General features: G+C 43.8%; 1 protein-coding gene across 3 annotated transcripts in view; it reads right to left on the bottom strand.

The window, feature by feature from the left end:
- Positions 1-25,014, bottom strand: part of LOC135220587 (integrin-linked protein kinase homolog pat-4-like) — a 126,428-nt gene that overhangs the window by 69,308 nt on the left and 32,106 nt on the right. For all 3 annotated transcript variants that reach the window (XM_064257841.1, XM_064257843.1, XM_064257842.1), the window contains exons 4-5: positions 12,629-12,821; positions 9,135-9,215 (exon numbers count right to left, since the gene is read on the bottom strand). In XM_064257841.1, the coding sequence (XP_064113911.1) occupies positions 9,135-9,215; positions 12,629-12,821 (274 nt within the window). The remainder of the gene's footprint in view (positions 1-9,134; positions 9,216-12,628; positions 12,822-25,014) is intronic.

The raw sequence follows: 25,014 nt of genomic DNA, 5'->3' as shown, positions 1-25,014 counted from the left end.
GAATGTATGGCAGGTTCAACAGAGGGGGCAACTGAGAGTGGGCAAACCCCCCAGTCTCCTTGGACCTCCTGTATGTCTTCTCCCCAGTGTGGGGGAGCAAGGACAGTGACCTTCATCTACGAGCACTGGTGGGATGGATAGCCATCTCCTCTGGCACAACACTAACACTAGGTACTGCACTTGCACTAATACAGTGGTCCCACCGTATTCGCAAGGAATGCGTACCAGACCACCCCGTGAATAGTTAGAACCCGCAAATAGTTGGAACCCCTATAAAAAAAACATGAAAACAGCCTAGTTTGTTAGTTAAAACTCAAGAAAAACCCACTAAAAATTTTTATACTTGGTTTTTTTAATAGTTTTATCACAAAATGTGCATTTTATGATGAAATTGATAAAAATAACCAAGAATTTGTGGATATTTCTCAGAAAAATACTGCAAATATGCAAATTTTCCCTGAATAATGCGGGGAAACATTCCCGATAGAAATCCGCGAATGTGTGAGTCCGCGAATCCGGAGAACACAAATCCATCACTGACTTAGCTAAAAAGTTAAATTTCTTATCAGATTGGAAGCATGGGAAACCAGTAATGGAGTCTGCGGCAAAGAAGTATAAAAACTAATTATAGGAGAGACAGCAGAAAAAAGTGGGGAAAAACAGATGAACTCCTTGGTTCTACTGGCATAGGAGTTGCCTCTACACTTGCTCTACTCTTGGCTCTAATAGCCGCCTTCCTCTTTCTATCTCTCCATTTTCTCATCATGAGACTTTGAGACTTAAAAGATCTTCCACATCTGTTCATCCCACCCTCAGCATTCAATGCAAGTAACCTCCCTGTTACATTCCTGTCCCTTGCACTTCATGCACTCAAGTGTGTGAATCATAACTAAGTTTAGCCATCCTAGTCTTGCAACCTTCGGTGCAAAACCTAATACCTGGCGAGCTAGAATCTGACAATATCAAATTAAATCCTAAAGTTAATCTAATAAAGTACTAACTGGCCATAGAAAAAAAACACCAAAGATATGCTTCACCAAAACAACTGGAAATACGAATAACGATGAAGAGAACTGCTACATGAACCACCGATGTTAACCAGGAGCTGGCAGAAAACAAATTGTTGGTCTTCTGCTCAGCAGTACCTGGTGTTCCAAAAGTGTGCAGGTCCCGTTCACCCACACTAACAATGGCAGTGTCACTGCCAAATTTGAATTTTCGACTGCCAAGGTAGGAAGCTTTCAACTATGTAAGTTACTTATGTGAAAATGATATTGTTAAGATACAATAAAGTTTTGTACATACTTACCTGGCAGATATATACTTACTATAGACTCGGTCCGTCCCGACAGATTTCAAAACTCGCGGCACACGCGACAGGTAGGTCAGGCGATCCACCATTCCCGCCGCTGGGTGGCGGGATCTGGAACCATTCCCGTTTTCTAAGCCATAATTTCTCTTCCACCTGTCTCCTGAGGGGAGGATGGGTGGGCCATTAATCGTATATATCTGCCAGGTAAGTATGTACAAAACTTTATTGTATCTTAACAATATCATTTTTGTACATGAAAACTTACCCAGCAGATATATACTTAGCTGATTGGCACCCTTGGTGGAGGGTAAGAGACAGCTAAAACATAATGATAATACTAATAGTAAATACATTAAAAAAAACAGGGAAAAAACAACATATGTTCTTGGATATAATAATCCATGGTTCCTACCTGATTGGGCTGAAGACTTCATGACTACTGTCGATGAGTCTGCCTGCCTCAAGAGTCCCAGCGAGGTATGGACCTATGGCTGAATAACTCTTTGGATCGTGTCAATGGGGGCTAGCCCGCTTACGCGACAGAGCCTACTCTGGATCGTACCAATGGGGGCTGACCCACTTACATGGTAGAGCCTTGACCTTCGTCATATCAATGGGGACTAGCCCTCTTACATGACAGAGTTAAGGTTTCTATAAATAAACACAAGGAGCACTGAAGCCAATCCCGATCACCTGACCATGTTAGTACTGTTATAACCTATGAATTGCAAGAGGGTCCCTTATTCCCTCTAACAATCAACCAATAAAAAAACAACCATAAAGACAAATTTAAACACTAAAGTAAGTTAGAAGGATTAGCCTCAGCTCCTTCTCCCAGCACTGAATTCGCCGAAACATACGCTCCCAGAGCAAAGCACTTTTCGTAAGAAATCTTTACGTCTCTTAGGTAATTGGAGGCAAACACAGAATTACATCTCCAAAAAGTAGACTCTATAAGTGCCTGAAGAGACCATGTTTTGTGAAATGCCATTGACATAGCTATGGCTCTCACTTCATGCGCTCTTACTCTGAGAACCTTGAGGTGCTCTTCATTGCAAGTAAGGTGAGCTTCCTTTATTACATCCTTTATGAAGAACGTAAGGGCATTCTTTGAAATCGATCTTTTCGGATCTCTTACAGAGCACCAAAGACTTTCTTCTGTACCTCCTAGCAATGCTTTCTTCTTCAGGTAGAACTTGAGTGCCCTGACTGGATACAAAGTCCTCTCTAGTTCTCTTCCTGTTAGTGAAGAGAGTCCTTTTATCTCAAGCTTCTTGGCCAAGGTTTTGAGGGATTTTCGTTCTTGCTAGAAAAAGTGGTTTAAAGGTGCAAATCGCTGAATCCTTCTTAAAACCCACTTTACCTTCCAAAGCTTGCAACTCGCTAATTCTCTTAGCTGTCGCTAAAGCAAAGAGGAATAAGGACTTTCTAGTTAAGTCTCTAAATGAAGCTGTGTGAGACGGTACGAATTTTTCCGACATTAGGAACTTGAGGACCACATCCAAGTTCCAGCTAGGTTTCTTGATTATATGGTCTTTTGTGGTTTCGAAAGACCTTATAAGGTCATGGATATCTTTATTATTGGTCAGATCTAGTCCTCTATGTCGAAAGACTGAGGCCAGCATACTCCTGTAACCTTTTACTGTTGATACTGCCAGGTTACAGTCCTTTCTCAAAAATAGAAGAAAATCTGCGATTTCAGTTACAGAGGTACTGGAAGAGGATATTTTCTTCCCCTTACACCATCTTCTAAACATCTCCCACTTCGACTGATACACCCTAGAGGTGGAGACTCTTCTGGCTCTTGCAATAGCCTTCGCCACTTCGCGCGAAAAGCCCCTTGCTCTGACGAGTCCTTCGACAGTCTGAAGGAGGTCAGACTTAGAGCGGGGAGGTTTTTGTGAAATCTGTCGAAGTGGGGTTGTTTGAGAAGATCGTTCCTTAGTGGAAGAGATCTTGGAAAATCTACTAACCACTCCAGCACCTCTATGAACCAATCGAGAGCTGGCCAAAAGGGAGCGATGAGGGTCATTCTTGTTCCTTCCGAGCAAGCGAATTTCCTCAATACTTCCCCTACTATCTTGAAAGGAAGGAAGGCGTATGTGTCCAAGCCTGTCCAATCTAGCAGAAAGCTGTCTACTGCTACTGCTTGTGGATCCGAGATCGGGGAGCAATAGTTCTCTAATCTGTGATTCCTGTTGGTCGCGAACAGGTCTATATTGGGCCTTCCCCTCAGATGCCACAGTTGTTGGCAAATCTGAGGATTGAGAGTCCATTCCGTGGGTAGGACTTGGTCTTTTCTACTCAACAGATCTGCCCGGACATTTCTCTCTCCCTGCACAAACCTTGGTGAGAAGAGAGATCTCCTTTCCTGAGCCCAAATCAGCAGATCCTTTGCGGATTCGTCAGGGAAAAGGAATGCGTCCCCCCGTTTCTTTCTTTATATATGCGAGGGCAGTTGTGTTGTCCGAGTGGATTTGAATCCCAGACCTGAGACCTGTTCCTCGAAATGAACTAGAGCTAGATGAATGGCTGTTAGTTCTTTCTTGTTTATGTGCCAGGACACTTGTTCTCCTTCCCAAGTGCCTGACACTTCTTCCGAACCCAGGGTTGCTCCCCACCCTGAATCTGAGGCGTCTGCAAATAACGCTAGGCGAGGGTTCTCTAAGTGAAGGGAGATTCCCTTGCTTAGTTTTTGTGGATCTAACTACCAGCGGATATTCTCCTTGATTCCTTTCGAGATCGGAAAGGTTTCTCCCAGATAAAATTGAAGGGGTCTTAAGTGTAGTCTTCCTAAGGAAACGAACTTACCATCGAGGAGAGGGTCCCCAGTAAGCTCATCCATTCCCTCGCGGAACAATGTTCTTTCCTTAAGAAGACTGCCACCTTTTCTAAGCAGCGTTCTCTCCTTTCCTGCGAAGGATACGCTAGAAAATCCCGAGAATCCATCTGAATCCCCAGATAGACAATACTTTGCTGGGGAGTCAGCCTAGGATTTCTCGCGATTGACTAAAAGTCCCAGGGACTTTGTCAATTTTAGAGTAAGTAAAAGGTCCTCCAGACATTTTTTCTCCGATTGGGCTCTTATTAGCCAATCGTCCAGATATAATGAGATCCTGATCCCTTCCAGATGTAGCCAATAAGCTACATTCTTCATGATGTCCGTGAAGACTTGAGGGGCAGTCGAAAGTCCGAAACACATCGCTCGGAACTGGAAAACTTTCCCTTGGAACATGAATCTTAGATATTTCCTTGCTGCCAGATGAATTGGCACATGGAAATACGCATCTTGAAGGTCCAGGGACACCATCCAGTCCCCTGGACGAAGAGCAGACAGAACAGAGGAAGACGTCTCCATCGAGAATTTCTTCTTCAAAACAAAGAAATTCAGGGCACTGACGTCTAGAACCGGTCTCCATCCCCCCGATGCTTTCGGTACCTCCAGGAAACAACCGATTGTAAAATCCTGGAGACTGGAGATCTTGAACCAGTTCTACCACTTCTTTGGAAATCATCTGTTCCACTGCCTGCAAAATAGCAAGTTTTCGGACCGGATCCGAGTATCTTGCAGTCAACTCCCTTGGAGTTGTCGTCAAGGGAGGATTTTCCCTGAAGGGGATCAAGTATCCTTTTTTCAGGATCGAGAGGGACCAAGAATCCGCTCCCTTCTGCGCCCAGACTTTTGCAAACTGGAGTAGTCTGGCGCCTACTTTTGTCTGGAGGACTCCCTGTTCATCTAGACTTCCCGAAGGACCTTCTAGATGGTCTACTCCTTCTTTCTGGTCTGCGACCTCTAAGAGGGGTCCTAGAAGAGGAGGCACCTCGAAAGGGCTGTACAAAAGAGGGTCTCTCTCTTTTTTCGATAGGCACGGCCGGCCTAAACTTCTTGGCTGAGTGAGTGAGGAGATCCTGAGTTGCCTTCTCCGTAAGAGATTTTGCAACCTCCTTAACAGTCTCCTGTGGGAACAGATGAGGGGACAAAGGTGCAAAAAGAAGAGATGCTCTTTGTAAGGGTGATACGGCTCTTGCTAGAAAAGAGCTAAAGACCGATCTCTTCTTTAAGACTCCTGTTCCGAAAAGTGAGGCAACTTCTACGGAACCGTCCATAACCGCTCTGTCCAAGCAAGCCAGGACGCTTGAAAGTTCTTCCATGGAGACAAAGTCAGTGTCCTGAGCTCTCTTAGCTAATGCTCCCAATACCCAGTCCATGAAATTGAACACTTCTAGGGTCTTAAAGAGGCCCTTTAGAAGGTGGTCCAGCTCACACAGGCCCCATGTTGCTTTAGCAGAAAGCAAAGACTTCCTCCTGGAAGAGTCCACTAGAGAGGCAAAATCCGCGTCTGCGGATGAAGGGAGGCCTAACCCCATGGGTTCCTTGGTCTCGTACCACCTTCCCGGTTTCCCTGTTAACTTGGAAGGAGGGCAGGAAAAAACTGTTTTGCCCGCTTCCCTTCTTGAGGTTAACCACTCCGAAAAGGTCTTTAAAGCCTTTTTCATACAGAGAGCAGGGCGCATCTTGACGAAGGAAGACGACTTGTGAGCTTTTGTACTCGACATTAATGATCCTGGTGAAGGAGGATCAGCAGGATGAAGGGAGTCTCCGAACTCCTTGAGAAGCAGAAGAGAGAGCCTCTTGTAGTCAGAAACTGCTACATCTACGGGCTCCTCCTTGTCCGATACTTCTTCCAACGGATCCACTGAAGGAGACCGTTTGGGAGTGATCGGGCTCTTCCCGGGAGAAGTACTCCTTTCCCGAGAAGGGGAGTGCTGAAAGATCGAACTTATATACGAAGAATGAGGCTCCTGTCGGTCCGAAACATTCTTGCGCCTACTAGACTCTTGTTGCCTAGGCACTTGAGGTTCGCCAAACTCGCGGCGCTTGATAGGCTCCTGACGCCCTGATTCAGGGCGCTTGACTGAATCCCTGCGCCCTGACTCCTGACGCCTAACAGGCTCCTGGCGTCCTGGACTCTTTGACGCCTAACGTACTACCTGGCGTCCTGACTCCTGGCGCCCTGACTCTGGAGTCCTGACTCCTGTCCTGCCTTCTAGCAGACTCCTGACGTCCTGAATCCTGTGGCTTGAGAGGCTCTTGACGCCCTTTCTTGCGTCTCACTGCCTCTTTGCGCCTGACTGGCTCCTGGTCCTGTAGTCCCAAAGGATCCTGATACCTGAATTGGTTTAGTTTCTCTTCAGGTTCCTTGAACCTAAACCGATCGAGACTTCTGCTCGATTCACGGCGTCTCGCAGGAGAGAGGCTACGTACTTCCTGTCTACCAGGATTCAAAGCCTTGTCCACCAGAGGGCGCTTTGGAGAAGAAAGCCTATAGGGCGAAAGGACTCGCCTGTCAGGAAAACAACTCCTGTCCGACGAGTCTCTCGACGAAGGCGATAATCGCCTTGGAGATTGTGGGGGTTCTCTCCTATACGAAGAGGGGCGCTTAGAGGAGCTCTTAACAGGGAGCGAAACATCTTTCCTCCTTGTTGAATCTTTAGCGAAGGAGCCTACTAAAGAGGACAACTGCTCTTGCAGATTTATCAGGAACTTCTTCGTTGGATCCCGAAGAGAGGGCTCCTCCTGTCTCGTCTTCTTAGGTTCCGAGGGTCAATTCTCGGGAAAACGCTCTGGGCTGGAATCAGCCGCGTCTCCTTTTGGCGCCTTCCAGGCTCTCTTCAAAGGGCGCGATTGAGAGGCCGAACTCCATCCTCGTTTAGGAGAGGAAGAGTCAGACGAAAAACACTTCCTTAGGAAGCCTTTTCTGCGGCTATCCAAGGCAGCCTGGGACTTTACAACAGGATCTGCCGAAGGGACGCCTGACCGTTGGGGATGTTCTGCATCCTCCCTGCGGCTTTCGACATTCCTCCTTCCCTGGTCCTGGGAGTTTGGAAGAGGTCTAGGCCTAGGAGCAATGAGGAACCGGTCAGACGCCCCCTCCACTGCACTGGGGACACTGCGTAAAACACTATCACCACTCTTACCTTCATTTAGAGCTCGTAACTAAGCTTGTAGTTTCTTGATAGAAGCTTTCACATTTTCCCTTTCTGAAGAAGAATCTTTGGATTCAGTACAGGGAGAAGCAGCTGTGGCTAAGGGAAAATCGTTAGTAGTAGGAGAGTTAACAACTTCTTGTTCTAGAGAACAAGATCTACTAGATGACCTAGCTGAAGCTTTCCTTACTCTATCTCTCTCAAGCTTCCTAACATATGAAGATAACTCCTTCCATTCAAGCTCTGTTAGGTTTTTGCACTCAATACAGGTGTTATTAAAAGAACATTCATTCTCTCTGCATTTAGCGCAAACATTATGAGGATCTACCGCCGATTTCGGTAGCCTAACCTTGCAACCTTCCCTACTACAAACTCTAAACATAGGTGAAGCCTTAGCGTCAGACATCGTGAAAGAGTAGCCAATACCAAAGTCGAAAAACAGTCCACAATAAGCGTATGCCAAGCCAGAGAAAAAACAGAATACGTCACCAAAAAACCAATCCAAATTCTCGGCAAACGAGTTGAAATCCAAGATGGAGGAACGAACAATAGGTATTGTCCGTTCAACCGACAGAGAAATTATGGATTAGAAAACGGGAATGGTTCCAGATCCCGCCACCCAGCGGCGGGAATGGTGGATTACCTGACCTACCTGTCGCGTGTGCCGCGAGTTTTGAAATTCTGTCGGGACGACCGAGTCTATAGCTAAGTATATATCTGCTGGGTAAGTTTTCATGTACAAAAGTACAATTTACATTAACTGATAAATGAACTGAACTTTTACCTTGTTAATTTTATTGCAAATGATGAAGTTAATATCCCTAACTGGAATTTGACTTACAACCACCATAGCTCTTAATAGCTTACATCATGTTTAGACAGGGTAAAGATTTCATACATTTTTTTATGCCATACAAAATAAATAATATACGTAGTTGTTGTAACATATCTTTAATAAACCCTGCACACACACATTTGAATTAAGGGATTTTGACGTAGGAAAAATCTATTTCTGGGCGAGGAAGCCGTATCGCCCAGTGAAAGAAGTCCGTTTAGCGTTATCTCTAGTAAAATATTGCTATAATACCAGAGAACTGCTAAATTGGACATGTCAGAACTCTCTGACTCGCTCACCTATAAAAAAAGGTGTCGGTATAAACCTGGGGCGAGTGTTAAACACTACCACAACAACCCCTCCAATTAGCCTTTTCCTCATCAAAATCCCCTAAATACGGGGAGCTGACCCATAGGTCACACCCTGCTACCCCGTTGAAGGCGTCTGTGACGTCATACTTTTCGATAGCCACCTTGCGTTGGCAAGTTTGTTTAGAGCTGTCTGCTCTTTAATCACGCTAAACGGACTTATTTCACGGAGCGACACGGCCAAGCCCAGAAAAATGTTTTAAGCTCTTTTCTGTGTAGGTACCAAAATGCACTATAAAATACCAAATTTTTAAAGTATGTAATATGTATTTTTCCTAGGTATACAGGCCTTAAACCTTTCAAATCTGGAGTACCTTTCAAGCATGTGCTGGACCAAACCAATGTACTAACTAACAAGGGAGATACCTACTAAGGTGGGAGGAAGGCTATGCTTCTTCACCTGATTTTTACCACTGGACTTTCAGTCTCAAGATTTGCACCACTGGTAGAAGAAGTGGGGAGACAGAGGAGGGTTTCCTCCAATATGAAAAGTTAAGGTCTGTAAAGTACCTAAAAAATAAATTGCACACTTTTAACCCAATATTTTAACAACTACTAACATTTAATATACTTCAAAGCTATTAAAAGAATTTTTTATAGAAAACTGCACAAAGACTTCAGGAATACTCACGACTACGGGTTTTCAATCCAAGCCAACTCTGGTCCTTGAAGGCAACTTTTTCCAGATTTTGGCCTCCATCCACAGCCATGCCTGCAGAAATAACAGGGAGTAAAAATTCATGTTAAACAGTTCTTTGGTATTTTGTAGTTACAAACCTAGTTTGTACTTTTACTTATGCCTAAATGTCTGGTTAAAGCCACTGAAGGAAATGTAAAGTAGCTGATTGAACTGAACAAGGAGTACAGTCGACCCCCGCTATCTACGGACTCATGATTCAGGGTCAAATCTGGGGACTCACGATTCACAGACTTTCCTATTCATGGATTTTTCTATGGACAAAATATACCCATTATTCGTGGAAAATTAGCCTATTCACAGTATTGTTCACTGAGAAATATTAAAAAATTTCTGTATTTTCATATTTTTGGGACTAAATACACTTTTTTGTGATAAAACTATTAAAATATTTAGAATAAGCATTTTGAGAGAGCTTTTTTTTTTAGTGTTTAACTATCAAAATATAGGTAGTTCCAAGCATTTTTAGATGGGTTTTAAATATAGGGGGTCTACTGTAGTCTGTCTGATCTGTATGATCATTTGAAATACAATTTTTCACTTTTATGATATCTCAACTAAATTTACAACTGAACTTCAGTGTAACTTAAAGCCATTGTAGCATTCTGAGCTTGCTTAAGAACATGAAAAAGGAAAAATTAGGACTTGCTAACCACCACTCAATGAGATTAGGAAATAAATTATATGAGCCAAGTAGACAGAAACCTCCCTTGTTGCAAGGACAAAGCTCCAGGTTGACACAAGTCATACTTTTGTCTTTAACAGATTCTGAGTGCTTGACTTGTTCAATCTAGTTAAGAGTTGAATATAAGCACAATAATAATGTGACACTACTTACTGATATTTACTTGTGCTAATAAAACATAATCATCTTACATCTTCATAAATAGTGATCACGTTGTGGTGGTTCTACAGGTTTGTGAGATGAGGCTGGTGTTTTTGAAACCATTTGTGTTTTTGTTTTTTTAGTCAGTGTATGATTGTTGAATTTTCTTTTTACTTGCAGTTTGCTCGAGTGTGTCGGTGTAAACTGAGGGACTCACCTTCTACCTGATTGTGGAGCAAGAAATCAAAGAAGCACAACTGTAAGAACAGAGCTTTTTCCTTCAGAAATCAATTATATAATAGACAATTAGAAGAACTGTTGCAAAATACAGGAAGGGATAAGGCAGAGCAGTGACAAGTAACATGGGGAGACAACAAGAGGGGAAATACAATGATTGTGGGAGTGTGTGCACTGTGGTTTAGTTGACATGGGAGCGCAAATATTGTTAGTGAACACATGTGATTAGGGATTTTGAAAGAGTAAATTGGAACGTTAAAAGGAGAGCTGTGAATGTGTCAATAAGAGGTATAGAAGGAAGATCAGTTTGATGGAAGAAAGTGAGGTTGAAGGTAAAGTTGGGAGAGTTTGAGGTGGAAGCGTGTTTTGTAGTACTGGGAGACAAGCAAATGCTGTACTGTTTCCTGTTTGGGATAGATTTCTTGAGGAAGAATGGATTGGTAGTGGATACTGGGAAAGGAGTTCTGTTGAGAGAGGTTGTGGTAGGGATAATTCAAAGTGAGGTAGTAAATATGGCCATGTTTTTGGGAGTGATTTACAGGAGTCTGAGTGAGGCAGAGGATATAGTGGACTTGAACTAGAGTGAGAATGAATTGCTAACAACAGAGGATGTTGAGGAGATGTAGTAAAAGTGTTTGATAGTGTGTGCGTGCGTTTAAAGTCCACCACTAACGTTCAGTTATGCCTGCATAGTTATAATTGCGCAGTCCAACTGTGCAGGCAAATCTTTGCCACTAACAATACAGAATATTTCTTCAGTCCTCCCTAGAATCCATGGCGTCAACATACAATGATCTAGCTGTAATTGACTTGCTTTCATTTCAATGTTGACATATATATGCCTAATATTTTTTCTATTTCATTAAAATGGTTAATACTGATTTGTTTTTGTTTAATGATTGACCTTCTTATGACGTGTTACACTGAATGAAAATCCTTAGTTTACTACTGTCTTCCAGTGCTTCATTAGTGTTGATTAGTCTAATTTCATTTCAAAGTGAACTTCCGTGAGATGTAAGCAATGAAAAAACACACAATCCAATATTTTTTTTTTTTTGGTCAGAAAGTGGAATATATTATTGTTCTCACTTTAAAAATAAATTACAGACATGGTGCATAATCATGAATAGATGCATATATTAGGCCTATTCTTGTTTTACATTATTTTGTTATAATAAATATTTTATTCTTATTGAAAAACTGTCTTGAATATATGGTTTAAACCACAAATAAACATAAATAGGCTCAATCTGTTACGATAGCCTTTGGATTTTACTTGTCAAAGCAAAGTCTCATTCTTGTAGATTTCAACAAAATCTAAAAGACATTCAAGAATGATGCAGTCACTTTCAGCCTTCATTATACACTTATTTTTCCAATGGGAAAATGGCAAAATTATAAACATATATAATTCTGACTTATGTATCAATTATTAAAAACAAGTAAATCCAATATATCCTTAATTTAGGTATAAACTCTTTTCAATTCAATGAAACTCAGCTCAGTGTTCTTTATTAGAACACTGAGTTGCCTCCACCACATTAAAGTTGCAATGCGCATGTGCAGCCGTTTGGACTGAGGTTCATCGATTGAGATAAGCTATTTACCCAGGCCGCCTGTGCAGGCCAGAAAAACCGTGCAGGTTGTCCACGCTAACGTTCAGTTATAGTTATAACTGCACTGTCCAACTGTGCAGTTAAAACTGTGCAGGCATAACTGAACGTTAGTGGTGGGCTTAAGAGGTGTATTAGAGAAGAAGTACCAGGAAGAAGGTGGCCTTTGTTATGTGGTTTGCTGAAAGATTTGTGTTGTGTGAAGGAGTGGTGTAGTTTTCAAGATAATGGGAGAGTTGATGTATGTTTCTAGTGTTCTCGATGAGTGGAGCAGTAAGTAACGATGTGCATGAAAAATATGGACATATGGGGAAGTTAAGTTAGTAGATTGTATAAAAGAGCAAAAGATTAGGGTAAAGAAAGTCAGTTTCATTTTAATAACCTTCAAATCTGTTCCCATCATTCTGCACCAATTGTATAGAGAAGAAAAAACCCCTACAACATTATTGATGATCACTTACACTCTCTTGTGTATCAGTAGTTCCAGCAATATTCTACATATAATAAAATTACTACAGCAACTCGCACTCATGAAATTTCTACCAAAGTACTAGTCATTTATAATTCCTTACAAATTCTTATACTATATATCAATGTTACAACTGCAATTTATTTTAAAAACTGTGGTATTACAGCTCTTTTATCTGTGAACTTAGACTAGGACTTTATTAATAAATTTCATGCGTCATATAATACCTCAAATAAAATATAAGCTAACAAAGATTAGGAAAAAATACTCAAATCCTTCCTACCATGAAGTTTCTTTGCCAAGACTCCTCGGCATTTATCAAGAGGAACTTCCCCATATTTGTTGGCAATAGATACGGAAGCACCAGATTGTACCAAGTCTTCAGCAATCAGGGAGTAGCCCCAGAAACATGCATAATGTAAAGGTGTGTTACCATGTTCATTGATGAAGTTGTTGTCAGCCTTGTGTCTCAATAGCTGTAATGCCAAAAGAATAATTAATACTTTCTTATTACCACAGCCCATACATATTCACCTCAAACAAAATACATTATTGCGGTGAATTATCCCTCGAATTTCAGCAATTGGCTTAAAGCCTAAATTTTATATTCCACTCCATCCCTTTATATGTCCTACGGGTTTTTCAAATACAGTACTAAAAAAGTTTTTCTGTAAACAGAGTATAACCACAAACATTTTTACTTAGATAAACCACTTGTGCTATCTTTTTACCCTCTCCCTTTTGAGGTAAACCATTTACCAGAGTAAAAAAATATCACCTCCAAAACTATTATAAAATTCATACCCAACTATAAACTTGACTGAAGGGTACTCCTAGTACACCAATAGTACCTCCAGGCTCCCCTTAAAACTCAACAACCTTATTCAAGGCGACGAGACTAGAATAGCAAGGAATGACTTCCTACACACCCTTACCTAATGCTGTGCCAGCCGCTAAATACGGACCATTTCAATTTCTCGCAGGTAATGAGAGGCGAACACCGATTTGCATTTCCAATATGTTGCTTGTATAATCAAATCCAAAGAGAGGTTACTTTTAAAGGAAAGTGATATAGCCACTAATCTCACCTCGTGAGCCTTCACTTTTAGTGCATTAAAATCTGTTTCTTTCACTTTGGAATAAGCCTCTACAATAAGCCTATGCAATAACATTATGTTAGAAAAACGCCACGGCTTAAGCATAGTTCACTTACCCTTTTCGCTGTAGACAAGGCTACTGGGAATAGGGTCTTTCTCGTCAAATCCTCAACGGTACACTGCATAATGGCTCAAACGGGGGTTCTGAGAGCCATTTAAGGACTATGTCTAGGTTTCAAGATAAGATCTTCGAATCTTAAGGCTTTTCTGTATCAAAGGATTTAATGAGACCCAAAAGATCTTTATTCGTCAATACATCCAATTCTCGGTATTTAAAGACTGATCCCAACATTGCCTTATATCCTCTGATAGTCAAAGTAGACAGGTTCCTAGCAGTCCTCAAATGTAACAGGAAATTTGCGACTGCTTTAGCAGCTTGGGACAGTCTGAAGCCAGTCAGACTGAGAGCGGGGAGATTTTTGTGGTACCTGTCGAAGTGGGGTTGTCTGAGTAGATCGCTCCTTAGGGGGAGCGATCTTGGAAGGTCCACTAACCATTCCAGTACCTCTGTGAACCATTCTTGGGCTGGCCAAAAGGGAGAGATTAATGTCATCTTCGTCGAATCTGACTCTGCGAACTTCTTGAGCGTTATCCCCAGATTCTTGAAGGGGGGAAACGCGTAGACATCGAGCCCTTTCCAGTCGAGAAGAAGTGCATCGATCCCTATTGCCCCTGGATCCGAGATGGGAGAGCAGTAAAGATCTAGTCTCGTGTTTCTTGATGTGGCAAAGAGGTCTATGTGCCGCCTGCCCCACAACTTCCAAAGGCTCTGGCATACATCTTGATGAAGTGTCCACTCCGTGGGAAGGACCTGATCTTTCCTGCTGAGGAGATCTGCTCTCACATTCCTCTCTCCCTGTACGAATCTGGTGAGAAGCTTGATTCTCCTTTCTTCGGCCCACAGAAGAAGGTCTCTTGCTGTTTCGTACAGAGAGAAGGAATGCGTCCCCCGGTTTCCTGATGTATGCCAGAGCCGTGGTGTTGTCCGAGTTGATCTGCACTACGGATTCTCTGACGTTGGATTCGAAAGCTTTCAGAGCCAACCACACGGCCATCAATTCTTTCCTGTTGATGTGCCAGGACACCTGGTCCCCCACCCAGGTACCTGACACCTCTCTGGTTCCCAGAGTCGCCCCCCAACCTGTCTCCGACGCGTCGGAGAACAACACTAGGTTGGGGCTCGGGGATTGCAGAGACAGTCCCTGCGCAAACTTGTTGGGATCTGCCCACCATGCGAGTTCCTCCTTGACTTGCTGAGATATGAACAGGGAGAACGTCAAATCCTGAGAACGACCACTCCAATTCTGATGAAGAAAGAATTGGAGCGGTCTCAGGTGCAACCTTCCTAGGGAAACGAATTGCTCCAGCGAGGAGAGCGTCCCCAGCAGACTCATCCACTCCCTCGCTGTGCATACTTCTTTCCCTAAGAAGGTTGTTACTTTCTCGAGTCCCCGGGCTATCCTTTCCTGAGATGGAAAAGCCCGAAAACTCTGAGAGTTCATCTGGATCCCCAGATAAACACACTCTTGTTCGGGCACTAAACATGACTTCTGGAAATTGACCAGAAGCCCCAACGAACTCGTCAATTCCAGGGTTTTCTGTAAGTCCTTCAGACAACGATCTTTCGAATTGGCCCTTATAAGCCAATCGTTGAGGTACAGGGATATCATCACCCCTTCCAAATGAAGCCATTGAGCTACATTTCTCAAGATCCCCGTGAACACTTGAGGGGCCGTCTAGAGGCTGAAGCACAGAGCCCTGAATTGGAAAATTCTCCCCCCCATCATGAATCTGGGGTACTTCCTCGAGGAAGGATGGATCGGTACGTGGAAGTAAGCGTCCTGTAAGTCCAAGGACACCATCCAGTCCCCTGGATGCAGCGCTGCCAGCACCGAAGAAGTGGTCTCCATCGTAAACTTCTTCTTTTCTACAAAGAAGTTCAGGGCGATTACGTCCATCCCCCTGAGGATTTCGGAACTAGGAAAAGGCGGTTGTAGAAGCCTGCTGAATGATGTTCTGTCACTAGTTCGATTGCCTCCTTCTCCAGCATCTGATCTACTGCTAGTTGGAGGGCCTGGTTCACGATGGGGTCCCTGTACTTGGCCGTCACCTCCCTTGGGGTGGTCGTCAAGGGAGGTCTTGAGGTGAAAGGGATGAGGTAACCCCTCTTCACGATTGATAGGGTCCAAGAATCTGCCCCTTTCTGGGCCCAGACTTCTGCAAATTGTAAAAGCCTGGCGCCCACCATCGTCTGAAGGACTTGAGTCTTATTTGGAAGTCTTGATTGACTTAAGAGAGAAAGTCTTTCCTCTTCTGTTGGGTCTACGACCTCTAAACGAAGCGGGTCTGGAGGAAGAAGCCCCTCGAAAGGGTTCCTGAGTACTTGACTTCTCCTTTCTCGTCTTGGCAGAGGAGGAGGGACGAGGCTTCCTCGCTGACTGGGCCAGAAGGTCCTGCGTAGCCTTAGCTGAAAGTGCTTTCGAAATATCCTGAATCAGATGTTTGGGAGACAGTTGAGCGGAGAGAGGAGAAAACAGTAACGAAGACCTCTGCGCATGGGAGACGGACTTCGTCAAGAAGGAGCAATAAACTGATCTCTTCTTTACGACTACCGCCCCAAACAAGGAAGCAATTTCGCTAGCTCCGTCTCTTACTGATTTATCCATGCAGGATAATACACAATGAAGGTCTTCCGGTGAGAAAGACTCTGGCACTTGCGTCTTCTTAGCCAAGACTCCCAGCGACCAATCAAGGAAGTTGAAGACTTCGAGCACTCTGAACATACCTTTCAGAATGTGGTCGATCTCGTTCATGGCCCAAGTCGTTTTGGCTGAGTTCAGAGCCGACCTTCTCGTGGCATCTACCAATGCCGAAAAGTCTGCATCGGCCGAGGACGGGAGACCCAGCCCCAAGGGCTCTCCTGTCTCGTACCAAAAGCCAGTCCGTCCGGATAGCTTCGACGGTGGGAAGGCAAACACCGTTTTTCCTGCTTCCTCTTTGGAGCGCATCCAAGAACCAAAGCTCCTAAGAGCCTTCTTCATGGATAGGGTCGCCTTCATTCTCACGCAAGACGATCCCTTCGTTGTCTTTGCCGTGGAAAACAACGAGTGCAGAGAAGGAGGAGCAGTGGGGCTAAGGGAATCCCCAAACTCTTGAAGAAGAAGCTCTGTTAGCTTCTTGTAAGAAGAAACTGCTGCCGAAGTATTCGTTTCTTCATCCGAACCTTCCTGGCCTTCTTGAAGAGGAGAGCAAGGAGGATCCTTAGAAGAAGTAGAGGTCCTTGCAGGAGCAGAGCGTGAGGTTGGAGAATGCCGTCTCGTAGGAGGAGTCAAATCAACAGGAGAGCGGCGAGTCGAAAACGAAGAGCGCCTATCCATCCTGGCCTGTCTGAGATCGGACTCCCTCTTCGAGGTATACGAAATCTTGACTGAAGGAGAGGCAGGGCTCCTACCACGTGAAAGTCCGAGTCCATCAACAGGGCGCTTAAGAGAGGGAGAGCGCCTACTAGAATCCTGGCGCCATCGCGAGGAGAGCGGCTGCTAGGCACCAAGCGCCTATCAGGAGCAAGGTGCTTGAGAGGCTCTTGACGCCTGCCAAGCGGAGAACGGTCAGGAGTAGGGCACCTCGAGAACGATGAGCGCCTACCAGGAGAACGAAGAACTCGAGGCTCTTGGCGCCTATCCACAAGAGAACGGCTGCCAGGAGAAGGACGCCTACCATGCGCCTGGCTCCTATCAGATTCTTGACGTCTGAAGGGAGAGGAGCGACTCACAGGAGAAAACGCCTACTCGGCACAGGGTCCGAAACACGAGGAGAGTGGTAGCCAGGTGACGAGCGCCTTCTAGGCTCTTGGAGATGCTGAGGAGAAGAACGACGAGGAGACGACGAAAGGAGCCTGTTCTGCCCTGAGCACCTCTCTCTTCTCTAGGACGCACACTAGAGGACGCAAGATGAGCCAGAGAGGAGCGCCTACCGGAAGCAGGAAGCCAATCCGGAGAAAAGCCGTCGCCATCCAAAGAGCGCCTGCCCGAAGTCTGGCGCCTTGACGATGCTGAGAGAGAGCCAGGTGAGTGGGGCCACTCGAGCGAGCTCCTACGCTCGGCCGAAACCTCCCCATACGAAGGAGATCGCATACGACGAGGAGAGTGATCCTCAGATGAAAGGCGTCTAGATCTCTTGACCGGGAGGGATACGTCCTTCCTCCTACGAGATCTTAAGGCCAAAGAGTCCGCCAGGGCCGAGATCTGAGCCTGGAGTCCCGCCAGGACTCGAGTCGGCGAATCCACAGGATCTTCCTCCGAAGCAGCCGCAGAGCGAGGGGCGCGAGAAGACGAGCGATCACAGGATCTCCTGGGCCTCTTCACTTCCAAAGAAGCCTCTTCAGGGAAGACTTCCAGGCTGAAAGCCAAAGGACTGAAGGGTGCCTTCCAAGCCCTCTTCAATGGGCGCAACGCATCCGGAGAGTTCCAGCCACGCTTCGGTGAAGGCGAAGAAGACGAGGAGAAACACTGACGCAGGATCTCCATCTTGACACGATCCGAGGCAGCCTGGGAGCGTACTTCAGGATCTGCCGAGGGGACGCCTGACCAGTGGGGGCTCTCCCTAGCCCTCCTGCGGCTTTCAACTTTCCTCCTCCACTGGAACTGGGAGTCTGGAAGAGGTCTAGGCCTGGAGGCACTAAGGAGCCGGTCAGACGCACCCTCCACAACACTGGGGACACTGCACTGATCACCAACACTATCACTCTTACCTTGTTCTAGCAGGCAAATCTTCTTTTCCATAGACTGAATAGTAGCTTTTAAAGCCGCCGCCTCCGAAGACGAATCTTCGGCTTCGGCGCGGGGAGCAGGGGCTGAAACCTGGGAAGAAGGTTCTAAATCTACATTAATGTTAGGTTCCGATTCAATCTCACTCACTCTAGACCTACTAGAACTCCTAGAGGAGGCTTTATGAACTCTATCCCGTTCTAACTTCCTAATGTATGAAGAAAGAGCCTTGTATTCATCCTCATTCAGTACCTCACATTCTTTACAAGGGTTACTAAATGCACACTCTTTCCCCCTGCATTTCATACACACAGTGTGAGGGTCGACCGAAGCTTTCGGCAACCTCACCTTACAACCCTCAACCGAACATACCCTAAACAAAACAGGAGTCTTAGTTACAGAATCTAAATCAGACATGTTCAAGAAAAATCCAGCGCAAAGTCAAAACCAGTCCACAAACAGCGTATGCCAAGCCAAACAGAGCAAATACGTCACCAAAAAGGTCCAAAATAATCTCCAGGCAAGCGAGAATCGAAAAGGTCTATCGAGAGGAAACCACAACAGTTGTTGTCGTTCCAGGCGACAGAGAAAATCTGACAGGAAAGTGGGATTGGTTCATACACCTGCCACCCAGCGGCAGGTAAGGTAGACCCACCTGACCTACCTGTCGCGTATGCCGCGAGATTTGAAATTCTGTCGGGAACGTCGGAGACTATAGCTAAGTATATATCTGACAGGAAAGTTCATGTACAAAAACACGAAGTTGAATACTTCACCGATATTGGTAAGAGATACTAACCAACAAATGAAGAGAATGTCTGCACCAACCACCAATATTCACCAGAAGCTGGCAGAGAACGAATTGATGTTACCTGGGCAGTTGTACCTGTAGCTCCCTTGAGTGGAGGGAGATGACATCACCTGCACCAGCGATGGCAGCGCCACCGCGGAAGTTTTGAATCTACTGTCTGCCATTCATAGGGAACCTACAGCTGTATAATTGTTTGGTAAGACACTGCAATAAAAACACAGTTTATATAGTTTTCAAACATCCAAAGCATTAAAAGTAAGGATTTCTTAAGATTTTTTATGATTTTTGATGATGTTTCAGCTTATGACAATTTTCAGCTTACGGTGCATCTCAGGAACGGAACCCCCGTTGTAAACCGAGGACTGACTAGGGATATTCTTATGCCAATTACATGTAACCATTTCCACACTGGGAGCTAAGACTCGAGTGAACTCTTGTGGGGTGGTCAAAAGTCCAAAACACATCGCTCTGAACTGATAGACTTTGTTCTTGAAGACAGACCGCAGAAATCTCTTTTAGTTCTGGTGGATTGGAATATAAAAGTAGGCGTCTTCCCTATTGATGGAGATCATCCAATCCCCCTGACGGATTGATGATATGACCGTCTGATTCGCCTCCATCTTGAACTTGTCTTTTGCACAAACTGGTTCAGAGTGCTTATGTCCAAAACGGGCCTCCAGACCCCCAATGACTTGGGCACTACAAACAGAAGATTGTAAAATCCTGGGGTTAATCGGTCTTCTACTAACTCTATTGCTTTTTTTCTGCAAGAGGGACGAAACCTCTCTCGAAAGGGTGATGAATCTCTGGAACACATTAATTGTACATATTTACAGTATTCCTTATGAGAATTATTGTTTTGGTTTCCATACGTTTCAGACTTCGTGGGAGGTTCCAGAACGGATTACGTACGAAAACAGAGGTTCCACAGTAACATATATATACTGTGTGTGTTTGTGTATGTTACATAAAAAGCATATTTGTGCAACATTTATAATTGTGAGTTTAATTTGAATTCTAGAATTTTTTCTTTTATAAATGGAAATGCATCCATTTCCTGACTTTTGTTGTACCCTTTATCAATGTTTGTGGGTTCATTTACAAATTTTGCATGGGAATGTAGACATGAATTTTTGGTAAAATGTAGAAGTTTAGAATTCCCATTTCTGTTCACTTGATTATATATTGTAAATTTCAGGGCATGTTTCTTGTATGACACAGTAATTTTAGTGCAAAAATCAGCCTTCTAACTGTCAAAGTTTCAAATTCAAACGTTACATAAAACAATAAATGTTAATTTTATGTAAAATGTAGAAATCAAGAAATCACATTTCTATTCACTTGATTACATTGTAAATTTCAAGGCATATTTCTTATATAACAAAATAACTTTGAAGCAAAAATCAGCTTCTAGCTGACATAGTTTTGTAGTTAGTACAAAATAAGCATAATTATCTTTTTTCTTTTTTTGCATTTTCTCAAAACTTGGTTTTTTTTTTTTTAAAGTTCTTATAACTCCAAGACTGAACCAAATTCATTAACACTTTTACAGAGTGCAGTATAACTGTATATCTTGATCTGCACAGAGCTAATCATGTTATTGTTATAATACAATTAAGTTTGTTCATACTTACCTGGCAGATATATATATAGCTGTATTCTCCGAAGTCCGACAGAATTTCAAAATTCGCGGCACACGCAGTGGGCGGCCAGGTGGTAATACCCATTCCCGCCGCGGGAGGCGGCGATATCAGGAACTATTCCCCTTTTCTATTCATATTTTATCAGTGCCACTGTCTCCTGAGGGGAGGTGGGTGGACACTTTAATTATATATATCTGCCAGGTAAGTATGAACAAACTTAATTGTATTATAACAATAACATTTTGTTCATGAAACTTACCTGACAGATATATATATAAGATGAATCCCACCTTCGGATGGTGGAAGAGACAGAATAGGATTTTTGGGAAACTAAATTAAGTAGATGATATACATCTTGGTTCCTCACCTGTTAGCATAGCCGACTTCGTGATTACTGTCACCAAAGTCTGCTTCTGCGTTACTAGAGTTGCAGCGAGAGGTAGAGACCTGTAATGCTGGTGCGCTCTAGATGATCTGTCAACGGGGGCGTGACCACAATGTGACTAGACCATATGACCATACTTCTGAGGGCAACGAAGCTAAAAACCACCACCTGACCTAACCTATCAAAGTTAGTTCCATAACTTCTAGGCTAAAGAAAAGGAACGCGCCTCAATGCGACCAACCCCTTCAAAGTTAAAAGCACACCTTATCCTTTTCTATAGGATAGGATTCGTGTTGCTTGCTGCCCCCAATAATATATCTACGGATATGTATGGTCCTAGCGACTTACAGATCTCAAATGTCGTCTTCACATCCCGTCGGGAGTGTGAAGCGAACACAGAGTTGCTTCGCTAAAGCGTGGCACTCAGGATGTTACTGAGTGTCATGCCCTGTTGAAATGCTTCCGAGGCCGCGCCCTCACCTCTTGAGCATTCATATTAAGAAAAAATCTCAAATCTTTATGCAAACATAATGAATGAGCTTCTTAAAAGAACTCCTTGACTATAATGCCAGGGTGTTCTTGGACATGAACCAGTCTGGTCTTTTACGGAACACGCAGATTGTCCGTTGACCTCGACTTTCTATAGTTTTATCAAGATAAAACTTGAGAGACCCGACAGGGCACAGGACTCTCTAATGCCCTTGCCCAATAATTTGTGCCATACCCTTGGTCTCCAAGCCTTCGGGTCAAGGGTTAGTTACAAGGTTTTCGTTCGTTCTTATCAAGAATGGAAGGCTTAGAGGACAGACCGCATTATGTACTTTAAAGCTAAAACCTCTGATGATGGCTAAAACCTCACTAACCCTCTTTGCCGTGGCTAGAGCGGTTAGAATGTTAGCCTTTCTGGTCACGTGTATTAAGTTAGTAGAAAGGATAGGTTCGAAACGCTTTTGGCATCAGAAACTCAGACTACGTCTAAGTTCCATGCCGGAACCTGCGATCCCGAGAATTTCAAGATCTCCCAGACCTCAAAGATCGTGAAGCTTTGTTGTTTGACAGAACCGAATCTCTGAGCCTAGAGGCCGTCAACAACATATTTGCATATTCTACAATAGTTAGGACTTCTATCTTATCTCATACTTCATACGGAAAGATAGAACCATAAAGAAATTCACAGAGGTCGAGGTGGAGGAACAGTCATTTCCTTCACTATCTCCAGAAACGGCCCCCTCCGATTGAACACTGAAAATAGGCAGCACTGCTTTGCCTTGGCCAAGAGACTGCCATTAATCTTGAAGATCTTATCGCTTCTCGATAGTCTGAACGCCTTCAGACTCAGAGAGGAGAGATATTAGATACTTCACTAAGTGACGATGTTAGATTACACCGATCTCTCGGGAAGGTCTTTGGACAATTCTCTGAATTACCTGACCTCTGTGAATCCAACCTCTAAGAGGCCAACATGTGGCGACTAAAGCTAATCCTCTAGGATCATGAATAAGGGAAACAACCTTAAGAAGGAAGCTCCTTCGTCTTCAATATTACGAAAAACTTAACGAAAGGACGCCCTCAGTCTCTCCTCACTTTCGACATACTTCTAAGTGAGGATTACTCAGACGTCAGTAGTTGTTGCCTTCGATCGAGAAGACCCGCACGGACGTGCACTAGTTTAACGAACCTCTTGAGATCGTTAAGTTCCGTGCCCAAGCCCATAACCAATTCTCTCTTCTTGAGCTATGAGAGAGCTGAGAAATTATCCGAGATGATTTGGGCCACTCAATCCAAACTCACCCTTCGAGGAACTGGAGAGCCGACCAATTTGGCTTCCAATTCTTTCAGACAATGTGCCAGAACATCTGTTCCTCTGTTCGGATGTCTGGCACCCTCTCGCTATCACCCGAGGTGATCCTCAAGCCGTTGAGAGAAAATTAGAATTATTACAAGATCTTTGATGTTATTCCAATTTCTTCGTGAGGAAAAATTGTAGAGGTCTGAATTGCTGTTTATTCAGGGAAAACAAGCTTCTCCAGCGAGGAAATGGTTTCCCCAGCAAACTCATCCATTCCCTCACTCAGCCTGCTTCCTTCCCTAAATAAGGCTGCGCTTTGCATAAGCAGGAGAGCATTATTATAGTGCTATGCCGCGGTAGAATTCGTACAGAATTCTGTTACCGTGCGGTAAACCCGCACCGAACAAGTATAAGAGATATCTTGTTGAAATTTTTCTAAGTAAACGGAAGGCATGTTCATTCAAGATTACTAGAAATTTCCTCAAACCCGAGGCTAAAATCCATGATGTAGGGCAGAGAGACGGTTTATTTCAGCCATTCCCGCAAGGGAGAGAGACGTAACCAACCGCGCATGACACCGAGCTAGCCGGTACTGACGTAGATCACAGTAACAGCAGCCTTGTTCATCGTCTCGCACTATCTGCCTGAGTTGCCAGCTACTCCTTTTACGAAGGGATAGGTATGAAATTATCGAGCAAAAGGAAACTCTCAAGCAGGCATATTTAAACAAAACAAAATTCGCTAAATACAGAAGCTGAGTTGGTGTTGCAGTTCAATTAGAATACTTCTAGTCTAAGTCGCAATCCGTAGAATAACTAGGATATGCGCCTACCCCTCGGACAATTCAACTGCTTAGTAGAATCATGTCGCAAGGTAATATACGTAGTATATTTATAGGATTCCTGAAACAACGAGCTCCATCCTAAATTCTTTCCTTCAAGAAAACAAAATAAGGATTGGAGATCGACCACCTTCGATCTCTATCAAAAAGAGTGAAGGAGAAGTCTTCCTCGAAGGAAAGCTTCAATGGTGAACAGAATCTATCTCCGTGCCTGAGTTGCAGCTACTCCCTATACGAAGGAATAGGTATGATATTATCGAGCAAAAGGAAACTCTCAAGCAGGCCTATTTAAACGAAACAGAATTCGCTAATACAGAAGCTGAGTTGGTGTTGTCGTAACAATACCTGAAGAGTTGTTCTTACTCCGAAAAACTCTTGGAAGGTTGAAGGGAGTGTCAAATAAATACATTAGAACAACAGTTCTTTCGGCTTCTATCCGCAGAGGTAAATACGATATGCGTATATGACTTGACCCATGCGTTAGCAAAATGACGCAAAGATAACTACATAAGTATTTGTAGTATTTGAACATCGAATTCTCTACTACATCTTTCCTCGACGAGGAAGAGAGAAAGAAAGGAAAAAGACTGTCCACGGTTCTAATGAATGAGAACTTTTTTTAAAAGAACTCCTTGGACTCTTTGCCAAGACTCTTTCCAAGAAAAGGGAGTAATATTCGAATAGAGATCATCAAGAGAGAACGAGGATCGAAAAAGGACGTTCAATGTCTTATGATATTGGACATAAGACTTCCTGGAATCTAGTCTACAAGTTTCTTTTTCCTTACCTTCCCCGGATCGAGCCTCTGAAAATGAAGGAGAGACTCTTCCGAAATTTGTTAATGAGTTTATCCGCTTAAACGATAAAACGTTAAAATCTATGTCAATGAGAACTACCCCATTTATGAGGGGTCCCCCACTTAAATGACAAAACGTTTAGTATCTTGACAATGGGGAAAACGTCCTTACTTGACAAAACTATTAGCACTTTGCTAATAGGGGAAAACCCTTTAACATGACCGAAAGTCACCCAGGAATCCGAGTATATAACTTCCCGATTCTCAGAGAAATCGATGAAGAGGAAAGAGGGATCGAAGAAAAAAATTCGGGTATGTCTCTCGCTAACTCCGAATCCTTTTTAAAAATTTCTGTAAAGGAATGTCCTGTGGAAGGAGGTCCTGAAAAAACCCTCCTCTTGTACGAGCGTTTATTAAAGCGTCCATCGTCCTAAGAAACGTCCTGAACAGCAAATAAGACGCCCTTCTACAGTCTTTTCTC

Source organism: Macrobrachium nipponense, chromosome 2, assembly GCF_015104395.2.
Source record: "Macrobrachium nipponense isolate FS-2020 chromosome 2, ASM1510439v2, whole genome shotgun sequence".
Taxonomy (NCBI): Eukaryota; Metazoa; Arthropoda; class Malacostraca; order Decapoda; family Palaemonidae; genus Macrobrachium; species Macrobrachium nipponense.
The sequence above is the reverse complement of the archived record's forward strand: the minus strand, read 5'-3'. Positions and strand labels throughout refer to the sequence as shown.